The 16,987-nt window shown below is 36.0% G+C and overlaps 1 protein-coding gene across 2 annotated transcripts in view; it reads right to left on the bottom strand.

Moving 5' to 3' along the window:
• The window catches only part of LOC587668 (titin), a 174,881-nt gene that overhangs the window by 62,137 nt on the left and 95,757 nt on the right, over positions 1-16,987 (bottom strand). For both annotated transcript variants that reach the window (XM_030974183.1, XM_030974184.1), the window contains exons 55-67: positions 16,715-16,884; positions 16,125-16,261; positions 14,996-15,378; positions 14,468-14,643; positions 13,658-13,794; positions 12,862-13,003; positions 12,122-12,302; positions 11,542-11,645; positions 10,912-11,092; positions 9,734-9,772; positions 7,172-7,338; positions 6,340-6,469; positions 5,796-6,089 (exon numbers count right to left, since the gene is read on the bottom strand). In XM_030974183.1, the coding sequence (XP_030830043.1) occupies positions 5,796-6,089; positions 6,340-6,469; positions 7,172-7,338; positions 9,734-9,772; positions 10,912-11,092; positions 11,542-11,645; positions 12,122-12,302; positions 12,862-13,003; positions 13,658-13,794; positions 14,468-14,643; positions 14,996-15,378; positions 16,125-16,261; positions 16,715-16,884 (2,241 nt within the window). The remainder of the gene's footprint in view (positions 1-5,795; positions 6,090-6,339; positions 6,470-7,171; positions 7,339-9,733; positions 9,773-10,911; positions 11,093-11,541; positions 11,646-12,121; positions 12,303-12,861; positions 13,004-13,657; positions 13,795-14,467; positions 14,644-14,995; positions 15,379-16,124; positions 16,262-16,714; positions 16,885-16,987) is intronic.

The following is a 16,987-nucleotide window of genomic DNA, read 5'->3' as shown; positions in this document are numbered from 1 at the left end:
GAATCTACTAATCACTTCCAAGAACGAATAGGAAAGAATTTACCACCGGTCAAGAGTAGGGGAGCACAAATTGGCCAACACAAGGAAGAAGAATCAAAATGGTTTGTGATACAGAGTGATGTATTTTGATGCATTGAATAGCCTAACTAACCCTCTTTATCATGTAGCATGATAGAATCAACTGTTCAATTTCTGAATGGAGGAATGACCATTATGAAAGGACAGAATTACCATCATGAGCTATTCAAGATGGTTCCTTCCCTTATCCTCTCCATTGGCAATGACATAAAGAGAATGGCATTTCGGACATTGGCCATAAAGAATTTACCACAGGTCAAGAGTAGGGGAGCACAAAATGGCATTATGAAAGGACAGAATTACCATCATGAGCTGTTCAAGATGGTTCCTTCCCTCATCCTCTTCAGTGGCAATGACATAAAGAGAATGGCATTTCGGACATCAGTCATAACAGAACTCTAGAGACCATGAAGCTCATCCGTGCTGAAGTAGATCACCCTTTCCTTGAGGCCATTTAACGTCCGAGATAGAATCTCATACTGAGGGGACAAGCCATGATGACCACTGGTATTAAAACTGACAACGCTAATTGACCATCAATCTATAAAGTATTATTAGCTTTGAGTTGATGCCTGAGGATATGGTCTACATCTAACATGTGTCGAACAAAGATATAGAAATAAAAGACAGCTGGAATTTCAACGATTAATACATTGTACATCTCTCAGGGGTGATAGTGAGCACTAAAAAAAAAAAAAATTAAACTTTCCCCCTCAACCACGCCCCCCCCCCCCCCCTTGAGTAGAAATAAAAGATGAGGACTTTTTGGGGGGATGGCATCTGACAACATTCTCCCCTCTTGAGTATGAAAATTTGGAAAAAATAGGGAAGAATAGAGATAATTAGGGCAAAATCAGGAAAATCAGGATAAAATCGGGAAAATCAGGATAAAATCGGGAAGAAAAAAAAACTAGAAAAAAATTGGGTAAAAAAATAATTTAATCGGGAAGAAGGAAAAAAAAACAAGAAAAAAAAATTGGGAAACCGATTTAAATCAGATAATTATCAGGCCCGACAGTCTCTCCACAGTTGATCCTAACCTTGATTATGATCTCAACAGAAATCTTCTCACAATGGGTTGTACCAATTGACTACTGAATTTCATAACTTAACCACTCACATTTCAACATCTACTAACAAGAAAAAGATGCTCCCCAGGGGCGATTCTACATCGGCCCCTGTATAGCATCCAAGGAATGTTGTGGGACATTCATTTCAAATTCTAAAGTGACGGTACATATTTACAGCTCTGATCTACATTCCACTCTACATTTTGGAAAATGAAAAGGGGCCTTCAGGTGTACTCTACATCTGCATGCAACTTTCATACGGTGCAAAAAAGGCAAGTCAGTTTGTAGTTGAGCAATTCCACATGAGGAGTAACAAAATTACAAAATGTTTAAATACACTTTTCTCTCTTTTGCATGACATGGCTTCTGCTTTGTTTCTACTGGTTGATAAAACCATTTGGGTCTAATTTGGGTCATTTTCTACACATATTATACATCCACATAAAAAAAATCTTGCTCAATGTCTTCATAAAAGAATGCTGTTGCATAATTACAAAAATAATGTTGAATATTTTGTTTCAGCTTAAACAAATCTGACTTTCCTATACATGTATATATGGAAAAAAGTTATTAAAATGAGTTCTTTTCTTTGTAATGAAGACATTTGGTATACCACAAAATATATAGATTCACCTCAACTTCAAAAGGTACCGTACATGTAATTGCAAATACATCTCATGTGGAATTTCCCGGTCGATAATCTCAGCTTCACTGAAGCATATCTAAACTACTAGTGTGAAGGTACGATGCTAGCATGCAACATTGGGCTAAATCTACAGGGCGCATTCATACAAGGACGCATAACCTCGAAAGAAGAGATCATTATAGACGATCTGGGGTCAAACTCTGTCTCAGAGTTTTCTAAATACTAGCCAGGGTTTTTTAACCGAATGATCCAGGAATTGCTAATCAAGAAGAAAAATCAGACTTCTTTCTGTATTTCCATCAACATTCATGTGTACATGAATGTGTGAATGCACCATACATTTGCAAATATACATACATGAAGACAAAAATTTCTACTTGAAAGTGGAGAGGGGATAGAAATATTGAAATTCTGAAATTGAAAACAATAAATGAAATTGAAATATCTAGCAGCGAGGATTTTAGGAGAGGAAAGTTGGGCATTTCGCATTTTCTTTGGGATTAAAAAAACATCAATTCATCAGTATTCTCACTCTTGTGTTTCCTATTTCTACCTGCAATAACTATATGTGGCCTAAAAACATATTACTGAAAATGCATATTATAAAAGTGCTGGAAGTGTTTTTTGTTTCATGGGTGAAACACACATCATGAAGCTTGTCATATTTCATAGCAAGTGCTGTTGTTTAATTTTGTAAGCAGAAATTCTTCACACAAACAAAAAATTACATCATGCATTAATGTCATGCTTTTTTATGTTGCACTAATCAAACATCACCTACATAAAATGGCACAAGAACACTGCTTAAACAGTGTGTTTTTATTGGTAAAAGACTAGTTTACAGTGACAAGACAAATGGGTACCTTACAATTATCCAGCACTTTTATTCTTTTGAATTATAAAATCAGTTACTTTTTTGTCTATTTTTGTCTTGCAAAATACATCAAATCCACATTTAGCATGCAGGTAGAGAGAAAACAACAAAAATGACACAAATGAATTGAGAATCTTTGAATACCAAAGAGAATCCAAAACAAGTGAATTTCTGTTGAACAACTTATGATTTATTGCTCTCTATAAACAAAGAAACAATCCAAGATGATAAAATTGAAAATGAGCACAAATAAATGAAAATGTTTACATTTATGAATTTGTGCAACAATTTATGAAGATCAGAAATATTACATAAAATACAGCAGATTACAGTATTTTACATTTTTGTGAAAATATGACCGATTCTGTTTCAAAATGACAAATAAATACTATGAGAACAAATTCTCCTACATTTCAAGCATTACCAAAACCCCATAACACATTTCGTCACAAATCCATGTATCATGAAAGTTTAGAATTTCTTCACATTTACTAACAGTTCTCTTTAAAATACTTTTAAAGAAAGAAATGGTTTCTAAAATGTTTCTGTTTCTACTGTAAAGTGCAAAGAAATTATCAATATACAATGGATCTACAAATGAGAAGATTTTTTGTAAATATATACAAAAGGTAGTGCAAATGAGAAACTACATGTGCTAAAGATACTAAACGTAGAATGAGAATCAATTTACTTTCCTACTTTCTTTTTTTTTTCGCTTTTTTTTTTTCTTCTTCTTTTTTGTGTGTTTTTGGTTAATTTTACTACCAATTTTTTTTCTTTTTTCAAAATAGCCTCTGAAATGGGACTCTAAAGATATATACATGTACTAAATGCATGTAAAAGTATGATCTCCATCTGCATACATGGTATGGTTAGGAGGGAGGATGGCACTTGCTTGCCAGGGGCTGTATATTTATTTGAAGGGTTTGGGGCAAGGGCAACATTGCACTTATATATGTGACAGGGGTAGGACAAGCTTTATGGGTGGGAGGGGCAAACCAAGATTTATAAAGGAGTACAGGTATATATAATTGTCCAAACAGGGTCATGCAATATTTTGACACAGTAATATGTCATCATTTACCAACCATATACACATTTAATACCCATTACAAAAAAAAATAACCCAAAGACACACATTCTCATGTGGTTTGAACCAAAGTGATGTTTCTTTCTGTATCTTATTGATTAATAAAACAATTCAGATCATTCTGATTCTCAATAGAATAGTGAAGATATTTCTATTTTCAGAATCATATTATCAAATCAGACTTTTAAAAGACTGATCACATATTCTTTTTACCTTCAGCTGACAGAATTTTAAAACAATTAATTTTGGTTCATTATCATACACTGATGGATATTTCACGAGTACACATAGATGTGAGCATGCATACATGTATATACAGATGCATTTTTGTAGAAATTGTTCAGTATTTGATTAGCAATTAGAAAATTAGAAGTCTATATTTCTTAAATCCCTAAAATAAGGGCAATGAATTGATATCTGTTAACGATAATTATTTTAGTAATATTGTCAATTTTTAAAAAAATCCATTAGGCTTCAATTCCTGAGTGAATGATGACTAATAATAAAAATTAAAATACATGGTCCTGTTGTCCTTTATAAAACTTATGCTCGGACATCATGAAAGAATTTGTAGTGTTACCTTTATACAGGTAATTTCTTAAAAAAGGTGATATAATGCTATGAAAGGCAAGCAAATTGCAAGGGGCACTGTTGAAATCATGAATTTGTCAAATTGGATATATCAGAATCACACTTAAGAAGACTTTAAACAGTTATACCCTATTTGAAATATGTATAAAAACATTAACCAAAAGCACACATACTCATAGTAGGTAATCTGATACAAACTCACACACACAAAAATTACAGTCACTCACAATATAAAATTTGAAAAAGTATTTTTGAAAAGTGATAAGAATTCTGAAAGGTATTACTCAATTTTTCCTATTGCACATATCAATGTACAAGGGCAAGCTACAAAATGTCGAGTTTCGCCTCGATTACATTGTAGTAATAAAGAAATTGATACTTTACATTATGTGAATAAATTTTTGTTACATGTTTTTTTACATTTTAAGGGCATACATGCTGAACATGAATATGTACCTCAATTTTGCTTCATATAAAGAAACACCAATAGTTCTCTGTGAAGATTTGAAATATTGCTCAGTTACACAAACATGTGTAATAAGACCATCAGCATTCCATGTTCAAAACACACGTTCTAACAAAAACTACAATGTATAAAAGTTTGTATGTTTAAATACAAGCACTTATAACGGTGCACAAATATTCATGTTGTTTGTTAAATGGCAAGAATAATGGATAGCATATATTTTCTCCTTTGAGAATAATACAACCTACTGGCACATTGTTTCATATAATCAAGACACTATTATTGCTGCTGAAACAAGGTTTTTCCACATCTACAATTCTACAATTCTATTAAATAGGCAATGAATAAAAACAGATGAATAAAAAAACAATGATCCACTAATATACTTGCAATTCAAAAATTCTGAAGTACTCCAAGATAAAAGTATCGGAATATCCTAATGATTAAATACACCTCCACCGATTAAAGAATATGACAATTTGATATAAACAGAGTGAAACTCTACACAAGGTTCTACCCATCACCTTGGACTACATCAGATACATATATTGTATCAATGGAGCTAATATCATCTTGAAATATACACCAAATAGCCTGTTATGCCTCATCTTTTGATTAAAAAGGTTCCTCTTCCTCTCGCATTAAAATTTCAGAACTTGTGATAATTTTGGCGATCTGATTGTATTACATGTATGATAAGTGTAATCCAACAGATTTAATAATTCAAAAGTAGCATTCTTATGATGAAAGCAGGTCGATTCTCACTGCTATGATACTGAAAGAAGCACAAAAAGAGAACCACAAAAGTACATAATCAGTCACATGACAACTCCTTGTTCACCTGATACAATTCAGGTGATTGAAAACATCAGATTCGAAAGTAAGTTTTGAAAATTAGCCACGAGGTCAGGTCCAATATAATAATATCACCTTTACAATTCTATGTGGCTACCGACTTTTCCACTTGGGTGCCAACTCACCTTTGATACGCAACGTCGCAACACAGATAGCTTCCCCGTAATCGTTCTTGGCGCGGCACTCGTAAACACCGGCATCTTCGTCAAAGACCTCCACGATTTCCAGTTTGTAAAACTGGCCATCTTCAGAGATTTGAAAGACACCTTGCTCAACTTTGACGCCATCCTTGAACCAAGCGACGGAAGGCTTTGGGTCGCCTGTGATGCGGCACTCATAGGTCAGAGATTCACCCTCGTAGCAGCGGCGGTTGCCAAATGTCTGGGCAAAGTGAGGCGCAGCTTTTGGAGTTTTGGGCACTGGAAGCAAACAAATTTGATATAAGTTAGCATCATTAAATATACTCTAAATGAACAATTCAATCTACCAATGAGTGATATTCTTTACTTTCATGCCATGAATAAAACATTCTACTTTGAAATTCTCACAATTGTATCAGTAACTTCCTCAAAACAATAATAACTTGATCAGAAATTTAAGATGGTAAACACTCTATGGCCTTTCTGCCTTAAACATGTAAGCAGACTGAATAAAAGAGCTATTATTTACCATCAACAACAAGAGTTGCTCCAGAAACATCTCTTCCTTTCTCATTTGTTGCTACTACGCTGTAGGTTCCAGCATCCTGTGCCCCAACCTTGGGGATTGTTAGCATGTTGTGATCCCCAGATTGGCTGATCTGAAAGTTCAAAGAACAAGTACATCAGATAACAAGAACCGACTTGATTATATTGAAAGATGGCCAAAGTCACACATCATCAAGCTTCAGCCTCAGATTAGTTTAGGATGCTCTTATAATATAATGTGATTTTTCGGTTTAAATATGATATGTAGAACTTTGTTACTTAGGCATGTGGGTTTGTCATAGTATATCAAATCATTGAAAAAGTTCAATCGAATGTCTCGGTATCCTCTATATTCAAGACTCTAGATTTGAAGATTTGTTAATGTACATATATTGCAAAAGGTTTGCCCTTGGGGGCAGCGCTGTTCATCAGTCTTGTTGAGGTGTTGGTGGTCATAACAAAGCCCCAATACACAGAAGGCTAACTTGAAACAATATTCCGTGACTGATTTTTTATTTTTGTTACCTGGTGGCAGCGGTGGGATATGTATGTTGTGTGTCAATGCACATTTGCTTCTGAGGGCCTGCAAATAAAGAGATGAATGGGACTACTATGCCAGAAAGGCATTATGCTATCATTACTATTACTTTACATCCAAGTAGACTGACTGACTTGCCTTCATAGTAAGTAATCTATGTAGGCGATAATAAACGATGAATCCTGCAGATGCCACCATATGATAAAACTGTATTTCTACAATACATATTTCTCCACTTAATCACTTAAATGTTACCATTCTTCACTCATATTTTTACCTCAATGTAGGAGTGAGTCTTGATCTCAATACTGTTCTTGAACCATTGTACAGTAGGCTGAGGGCTGCCTTGAATTTTAACCCTGAACTGTGCTTGGTCACCAGGCTGGACCTCAAGGTCATTCAGTCGGATTACGATGGTTGGCCGGTCATCAGCGTCTTTATCTCCTGGAGATATGACAAAAGAATTAACAGATTAAATGCAAGTCCCACTCCATACTAAATACATATAACAGAGCTGCATGCAAGTCCTGCTGAATACAAAATGAACAATCATCATTTATTTATCAAATATCCTATATTATCCTACATTACAAATGCAATATGGGCTTCATGAATCTAGGAGACAGGTGTATTCATATGCCTTAACATGTAGTAAATTTACAATCCAACTTGTGGTCAAGCTCCTTTTACTTTTGTTTCATGTGTCAAATGTTGAGAAAAGTGACCATAATATCACACATTGCTTGACAAATTTCTATCAAAGTTAAAGTACACATTTTACATTGAACAATTCGTATGATGGCAGCATATTTTATATTCAATATATTATCACGGAATGTGATTGTATCAAGCAAAATTACTTCACTGAGAAAAAGATTGAAAACAAAAAAGCCTTTTGAAATAGGCAAGTACTTTTTACAGGGTGCCAAAATCATCATTGAAAACATAAGAAATTGATATGACAAGAAATCAATGCACAAATAATACCTACTACTCCATGCACAAAGATTCCCATAACACTAAAACAAATATACCAAGAAATGAAAACTTAAAGCAGTTATATCAATCTAACTTCTTGTATAAACATGCAGAAAATTACTTAAGTCTTTACTTCTAACAAATTCAGGGATAAAATCACTAAAAATAAATGTACATGTATGAAATTTAGATTTTATATGTTCATTGTGAAAAGTGTATCAAGTTTTCCCTAAGAAATGTGAAAAGTGTACTTTTTGTTTGAAAATTAATTTTAAAAAATCAGAACTTATTTGTTTTAGGTGGTCAACTTCATTAAAAAAAATCCCTTTCAAAATCATCATCATTTATAACACATGCATTTTCATCTCAAAGGAAGAAATTTTAAAACACAAGCATGCATTTAAAACATCCAACTGCTTTTCCTACCTTTCCCCTTGCCCAAGTCACACAAATGACGTCTGTTGCGTGCAGAACATATAAACCAGTTTACAGCACGCAAAACATTAGCCATTCAGTATTAATTTCACACATCTAGCAAATACATAATATCATTATTATGGTTTACTGCATAACATAAACAGAAATTTGCAAAGTTTGTAATCTTTCAAATTTGCTTTACAATCCCAATACCTTCTATCTCTGAAAAATCACTGAATAATATGTAAGCACAAAAGCAGCTTTTTCTTAGTCTAATTACATATCATCTTGGAGATATTCTTAGACAATTCATCCAATGGAAGAAATGTTTCTTGAAAGAGCCTGAACGTCAAGTAGCATTCCTCTCATTCCATTTAAATCCAATTTGTACCAAGTGGGGAGTACACATGTCTGGTTCGGCAGTGACATTGACAAATGGTGAGGTGTGGGAGAAATGCACATAGCAAGCACAGGAGGGGGTGTTCCAGTTATCATGCCCTTGTGTTGAGTGTCTATTTATAGAACATGACATCACCGATTCTTGTGACATCATCAGACTGGAAGCACATCATGATGTTCAGCCTGTCCAATTTGTATTTGATAATGGTAGGATCTACATTCACCTATAAATTTGTGTTCAGTAGTTACTCTATTTGTGCGATCAACCAACAAAGATACACATTTTATTCTCTCTAATATCCTTCCCTTTATTTTGTCTCTCTTCTGAATTCCTCTCTACATATGCAGATTTCACCTACCGGTACTGAATAAAAAAGAAATTTGACCTACGTTTCACACATTCCATCGCTGAATAATGTGTATATTGAATGCCTGCTATACTCTCTCCAGGTGCTATTCATACAATCAGGAGTATACAAACATCAATTTATGTATACTTGGTTCTGGTTCTTAAAATGTAAAACACTGTTGATTTTCTAGCAAATTTAGAAAAAGAGAAAGCAGCATTACACTTCACATAAAGTTGATTTATACAGAAGAATGTGTTAGATAACCTTCACAGGCACACAAAATATCAACTTTTTAAGCATAAAAAATTACTTTTAATAGAAAAGCAGAAGGGAACAATATTATTTATCCTTTCAGTTGTATAACTTCACAGGTACCAAACAGTTTGTATAGAGCATAGAAAGTGTTATTTCACAAGCAGAAACACCAAGAGAGAAAAATTCACTGCAAAACTTATCAATAAGTTACAGAAAGTGTTGCGCTGAAGCACATATAGACACTATTATATCTCATGTATGAGCTCTCCGTTAATCAAGACAAATAAACAATGTACATGTACTTCTACAAACCATTAGAACATGGAGCAAAAGACAAATTGTATCACACTTTTCTTTAGTGTTAGTCATCTTTCTACAGAGTACAAGAGAGCTATATAGAGCAATCTTTGTACCATTGAGGTACATCTTATACTAGATACCTTTTCTTATGAACAGGACGGCATGGGAGGTTCTTGCATCTATATATGGGGTGGTACCAGGAAAGTCTCATAACAATGTGAAAATACAACATGCTTTTGAATGGGTGGGGTCAAGCAGAAAATGAAGGCAGCATAGCTGCTTCAATCCTCAACCACATTCAAACGCTGAAATTCAAATTTACACTTCAAATTCCTCTCCAGGACCACAGCCAAAGATGTAACAAACAAAATGGAAAACTCTCATATTGTAACAATGAAATAGTATTCAAGTCGTAAAATATATTTTTAATTGTTTCTGCTCCTCCCCCCCCCCCCCCCCCCCCACTTTTCAAAACATTTATTGATCTTTCTTTTCTTTTTCTTTTGTAATGAGAAATGGTATTCTCAACATATATGTATTTTCATGTATTAATTGAAATGAAGATATGACTTTGCTGAAATCTTTCTACCAAATTATAAATGGTAATAGGGTTCTCACATATACAATGGAGATGTAAACTTAGAACTGTTTGAATTACCCAATCGCTTAATTACAATATCTGGAGTGCCAAGAAGCTTAAATATTCTGAATTAAACATGTCGCAATAGTCATAAAACATGTTTAATTTGCCACTCCAATATAAGAACTATTCAATATTAAAACCCGGCCCCAACCATTAAACCTATTACCTTTTGTGTTAATTAGTGAGAATTACTGCAAATGAAAATGAACATATAATCCTGGATTCTGAATCCTTTCTCTTAGAAAAGTAAAAATGACAAATATTTTTGTTATACCAAAATAAGTAAGCTGAACATAATAGGCACTGTTATGCAACCAGACAATTTCAAGCAACCTCATTTCAATGGAAAATTTGTGAAAATGTTAGACTGAAAGAATTAAAGAAACAAAACTTTCATCAAAACTCTGAGAAAAGAAAAACCATTAATGAAAGATTGAAATGAAGGAGTGCAAACACTCTAAAACACTGCAGGATGGAGTGATGATATTGTTTACCCTTGATTTAACAATCAAGAAGTTCTAGGTATACATGTCAAGTTTCACAATCACCAATGAACCTGCAAATACTTCTTGTTGCTTCTTGCTTGTGTGTGCACATACTGAATTTGATGTTTGTAGTAGTGCTGGGGTACACTATCGTGATACAGGGTATTGACAGAGATGTGACAGAACTTACCGTCAATGAGAAGAGTTGCAGAAGAAACTGATACGCCAAAGTCGTTGGTGAGAGTGATGCGGTAGTTGCCAGCATCACTTGGCCGAACCTGGATGATCATCAGGATCTGTCTATCGCCCTCTGTGAGGAAACGGACCCGAGACGTCTCCGTGATGGAGCGCTCGTCCTTTGTCCACTTCACCTATTGGGGATTAAAGGGAGAAAAAAAAATCAAAATTACTCTGATTTTCATGACAATCTTGGAGAAAACTTTGTAATGATTAATTTATTTTTGCCTCATACCACATTTGTAAAAAAAGAGGAGAAATCCTGGTCTGGTGTATCAGAGGTTAATTGATTCTAATTCCTACCACGGTACTAATGTCCATTGAAAAGGTGTTTATTTCAGTTTGCCACTCTCAACCTAGGTTATGTTAATGGGTAACCAGTAGGAAGTAATTCTTGAATGCGTTAAGTGCCTCATCATGTATTAGAACCTCAGCTAAAGCCAGAGATATAATATGATACTTTGTAAATCGCATAAAAGTATATTTGTATCTATAGACATAATATCATTCAAATATCATTGTGATATTATACATATTTTTTTATTTTGTTAAAGCATGGAATGAACTAAAAACCAAAACTTACAGTGGGGGCAGGTGATCCCGACATACGACACTCGAGCCTGATGGTACTGCCCTCAGATGCAACCACGCTCTCTAGAGGAGCAATGAAATCAGGCGATTGTTTATCTGTAAAGAAAAAAGAGATGAAAAACTTGTAATTGATCATAATTTTCAAAGTTAAAAAAAATCACATGCACACACAAATAAGCACTCTGACACACAACATGCATATCCCACCGCTACCACCACATCATAACCCCCAAAAATAATCACTTATAAGGCTGGTGAATTTTACAGATATTGACTGAAGTCTCATCAAATTTCTTCTTTTTTATGTGATGCAGAGTAATCAATCTCTTCAAAACCACAAGAAACATTAGGGTTAATTTCATCTTAATCTCCCTGTTGATTCACTATCATATTCACTGAAACTTACCGCCATGTTAAAATAGCAAGTTTGCTAAATAAAAAGCAACGTACATTAAAGATTTCTCACAACTTAACAGTATCAAACAGGTGAAGAAAGAGAGCTACAACCAATACCACATTTGCATTATTCAAGGTCTGCCAAAAGTAAACTCAGGAGCAACAACGAGACTTACCATTGACCATGATGGTACATTCCGTGGTCACCACACTGACCTCAGTCTCTGCTCTACACTGGTACAATCCTGCATCACCAGACGTGGGCCTCTTGATGACGAGGTAGTAGACATCGCCATCACGCACAAATTCAACCCGATCGGAGGGTTGGATAGGCGTGTTGTTGAAGAACCATTGCACCTAGAAGAACAAAATTATGTTGAAGTTGATATGATGTGTGTTCACCATAAGTACGAACATAAATAAACCAATAACCATTTTACAAAATGCTTTTGAAGAAGCAGAAAATCATCAAAATGGAAATACAAACAGGAACAGTCACTGACATCAATCTAAAGATTTCTTCTAATTATAACCAAAATGGAAAGACATACGGTACATAAAAAGTCACTGAAATCAATCTAAAGATTTCTTATAATTATGAATCAATGTTAGGATTCATGTGAGAGATTTCTTAGAAAAGAATGTCAAGGTATCTCCCAAAAAGTTTAGATCATGTGCAAAACCTGCATGAATCTCTGAAGTATAGTTCTTTCAAGATAACAGGATTAAGATAAAGGCTACAAGGGAGGTTGGATATCATTTTTTTAATTTGGTCGTAGTTGACATTTTTCAATAAAGTGGTTCAAAATCGACCAAAACTTTTGGGACTTGGGGTGGGGGGGGGGGGGGTTATTGAAAAGATCACCCCCAACTAACAATACATATATAAGCATTGCATGTCTTCACAACTGCTTACCTGAGCCGAGGGCTTCTCCTCAATCCTCACTCTGAGCTTGATCTCAGTGCTCTCAACAACCTGCTTGTCTGTTAGGTGCTCGGTGAAGACGATTGGCTGGGCTGGTCTAACAACGATTGGTCCTGGACCTGGCATAGGAACCCTAGAGATAGGACCAAGGATAACAAAAATACATCATTAAATCCTTGAAGAGTCAATGAGGCATAAGTGCACACACTATACACACAAATTCCACACAATATTACTCTGCCTGCGATCAAAAGGGATCAAATGACTGGTTTAAATCTAAGAAAAACGCAATCATAAATGTCATAACTTAAATAACTATCCCACAAGTTCAATAAATGGATACCGGTATGATAACAAGAATGAAAAAGACACAGAAGCACATGAAAAGTAAGGAAAAGAACAGGGAAAGAAGTTTATTTCTTGTGGAAGTTGATGGTCAAGGTGATGGCCAAGGGTATAGAAAGGAGACTAATAATGGAGGATGATAAGAAGATAAGTAGAAGATGGAAAAGTAGAAGAACAAAAGGAAAGAAGAAAAGAAAGGAAAGAAGAGGATCAAAAGGGGGTGAGAGTGAGAGGAAGATATTGTGAACATGACAGATGACACAAGGAAAGTGAAATGGAAGAAAGTGGACAACAATGAGGACATGTAGCTAAGCAAACATGGAAAGAAAAAAATAAACATGCACAGAGAAAAGAGAAAGAGGAAAGCAGAACGTATGAGATGGGTTTTTGACAGCGAGGGATGGAGAAAGGATAAGTACGAAAGAAAGCAGGTAAAACTTACGTGACTCCAGAGACATTGATGACAATGTTGACAGTCTCTGTGCCTCTTTCATTCTCTGCAACCACCGTGTATTTGCCTCCTGCATCTGGCCTAGGGTTCTTGATCACCAAGGTGTGCACTGTCTCTTCTTTGATGATCTGTTACAAGATGAAGTGAAGCACAAGTTTTACATACAGCAGGGCTCAACACTTACATGACCCCTAAAACACATGGGCACCCAAAATCTACATCCGGATGTAGATTTTCAACATTTTCAACATTTTTACATAGGACTCATGCATACGGACACTAACAAATTAAACCCAGACCCCTTTCCAAAAAGGTTAGTGTGGAGCCCTGCATATAGGAATGTGTATTTCATTTACCAGGACTTAGTTCCGTCTTAATGGTTTTTTTCCCCAATCTCTACTTCTCCTTTTTTTTCTTCATTTGAAGCTCTAAAAGAGTTGAGCAGTTCCATCTTATTGATACAGCCACACCTGTTGGCTGTTCATGATGGCAAGTTCTTAAATGGCCGTCAGGAGACGGGGGGGGGGGGGGGGGGGGGGGATGGCACAGGGCAGCACATTATTTTATAATGTGGTGCACTTACTGCTATAGTACCCCACCCAGGCTGCATAAGAGCACAGTCCACAGTGAAGTAAGCTCCCTCCCCCTCTCTTCTCTCTCTCTCTTTTTATATTTTCTCCATTTGAATATCACTAGTATCTTAACTACGGAAAATAGAACTTGTTACATACAAACTTAAAATTGAATCAAAAGCTAATATTCAAGTGCAAATGTACAACACATGGAGAAACAAAACATTACCTCAACTTCTTCTGTCTCGACAATCTCTACATCGTTCTGTAGCCATGTGACCTTAGGAGGGGGCTGTCCCCTGATCCTAAAGTGAAGCCTGATTGGTTGGCCCACAGGGATATCAAGATGGCTGAATTGAGTCTGGAGAGGGACGACGTGGGGCGCTGGGGTGAGGGCAGCATTCACTGTAACAAGTAATATAAAACATAACACATGAATGAAGAGACATTTGTACCATTGTCTTTTTACTGTCAATATTGCTGCCCAAATCAATATCAAATGTATTGTAAATGTTGGATGTCATAATAAGAATCGCATCCTTAGTCATCCTTTGTGAACAAATATTAACTCTAGTATGATTTAACATTCATATGAAAGTGAATTTAATCAAATCATTTAAATAATAAGAGAGCAACATGTCATTAACTGTCTAGGGCCAGCTTGTTGCTTATTTCTTCTCAAAGTGGGCACATTCTCATTCAACTTTTACCAAAAACATACAAAGGACTAGCTCCCATTGTGTCAAGAGAAACCTACCATTGACAGTGATCTGGCAAGTGGTGGTATCCTGCCCTGCAGGGTTGGTCGCCTTGCAGACATACCGTCCCTCATCCTCCAGGAAGGCTTCCCTCACATCCAACCTAGCAACGCTCTCCACAAAGCTCATCTCATACTGAGGCTTCCCATTGATGGGTTCGTCATCCTTGTACCACGTGATGCGGGGTGCTGGTTGCCCGGTGACGCGGATGGCGATCTCAATGGGTTCACCCTCAGACACCTCGATGTCCTTGAGACGGCTCTGGAAGCGAGGGGGCATGGCTGCACCCATGACGGGCATGGCGTCGGGCTGGGTGAAGAAGCGGGACTGTAGAGGGGCAAATGCTGGCTCTGCCTTTACTGGTACCACCTCCATCTGTGTTCTGTGAGTAAAACATGATTATGTTAAATTGACTTTCATCACAATGTATACATATTGCCACTACCCAAATGTCATTGGACTTGAAAATACTTCAGTTTTTCTCACTAAATCTCTGAAAGTGTTTTGAAAAACCATGGTGTAAAGAATAAAAGAGATTCTTTTGTTTAAATGTACATTTATAGCAACACTTCTGCTTTATCAGGCTGGGAAAGGGACAATTGCTCTCTGGTCCACTTCCAATACTAAACTTATCTTATAAGTAAGACTCATCTTATAAGCTAAGACACAAATGAAACATATATCCATGTATCTTTGATGAAATATACATGTAGGTCTGAACAAATGCCATGTCATCAGGTGTTGTGGTCTAGTGGATATGTGACCGGACTGTGGATCACATGGTTTGCGGTTTGAGTCCTGCTGTGGCACTAGTGTCCTTTGGTGTAATTTACCTTTTCCACTCTCCACCCAGGTGTTAAATGGGTACCCGGTAGGATGCTGACGTTAATGTAGTTTGCTCAGCATTGTGAGCTATTGTAAAATGGCACCTGGCTAGAATACTCCCCTGGAGTGGAGCATGTGCACAACCATGTGTGGATTAGCAATTGAATCCAATTACCAGGGTAAATACAATGTAAAGCAAAGTATTAAGCACGATATAAATGTGACTATTATCAGTATTATTCAAATGAGCTCTAAGAGTTGCACTCTGTCAACTGCTCAAGGTATATCTCCAAGCCAACTTACTCTGGAGGCACAACATCAATCTCGATGGATGTGGACTCCTGGCCCTTGTCATTCTCTGCTACGACTGTGTAGGTACCAGCATACTCAGGCTTGGCCTCCTTGATTACCAGTTTGTAGTCTGTCTCTTCATTGATGATCTACAATACAAGAAATGAAGGGATTGACCGAGGACTCTACCTTTGTGTTTGTAAACTTTATGAACTGTATCTATTTATTATATAATTAGTAAATCCTTTTGAAAACTATAACCTTTACCAAAATAGTCTCATAATTATCATTGTAAAAATGTCATCTTCAATTCATCAGATTTATGACATGACACTAGAGATAGTGGTATTAATTAGCAGTTTAACAGAAAGAAAAAAAAACACCAGAAAGCTGCATCAAAATAGATAATATATGATGAACTTCACACAGACCAATGTCAGGAATGAATGAACTTTTTTTTATTTTGTCCATTTTTTAATATTTTTTAATCAACATTATCTCTGCCATCTTCAAACAATTTTAGAAGCTCTGTTTACACTTTCACTAGTACCATGACTACCATTTACATCATCATCATCTTCATCATCAACATCATCAGTTACCTCCATTTCAGGAGTCTCCTTTACAGGTACCCCATCATGATACCAGCGTACCACTGGAGGAGGAAAGGCCTCAATCCTAAACTTGAGCACGATGGGCTGGCCTACCGGTATATCAAGATGGCTGGACTGATGTGAGATAGGTTTGATGACGGGTGGGGCTTGGGGTAAAGCTACAGAGAGAGATAGTTGAAAATAATAATAATTATTAGATCAATTATATAGCACAGCTATTATATAAATATACTATGTGAACAGTGCTACTTTACAGACACA

The sequence above is a fragment of the Strongylocentrotus purpuratus genome, unplaced genomic scaffold (assembly GCF_000002235.5).
Source record: "Strongylocentrotus purpuratus isolate Spur 01 unplaced genomic scaffold, Spur_5.0 spur5_scaffold_7, whole genome shotgun sequence".
Classification (NCBI taxonomy): domain Eukaryota; kingdom Metazoa; phylum Echinodermata; class Echinoidea; order Camarodonta; family Strongylocentrotidae; genus Strongylocentrotus; species Strongylocentrotus purpuratus.
Note: the sequence above shows the minus strand (reverse complement) of the source record. Positions and strands in the feature narration are given on the sequence as shown.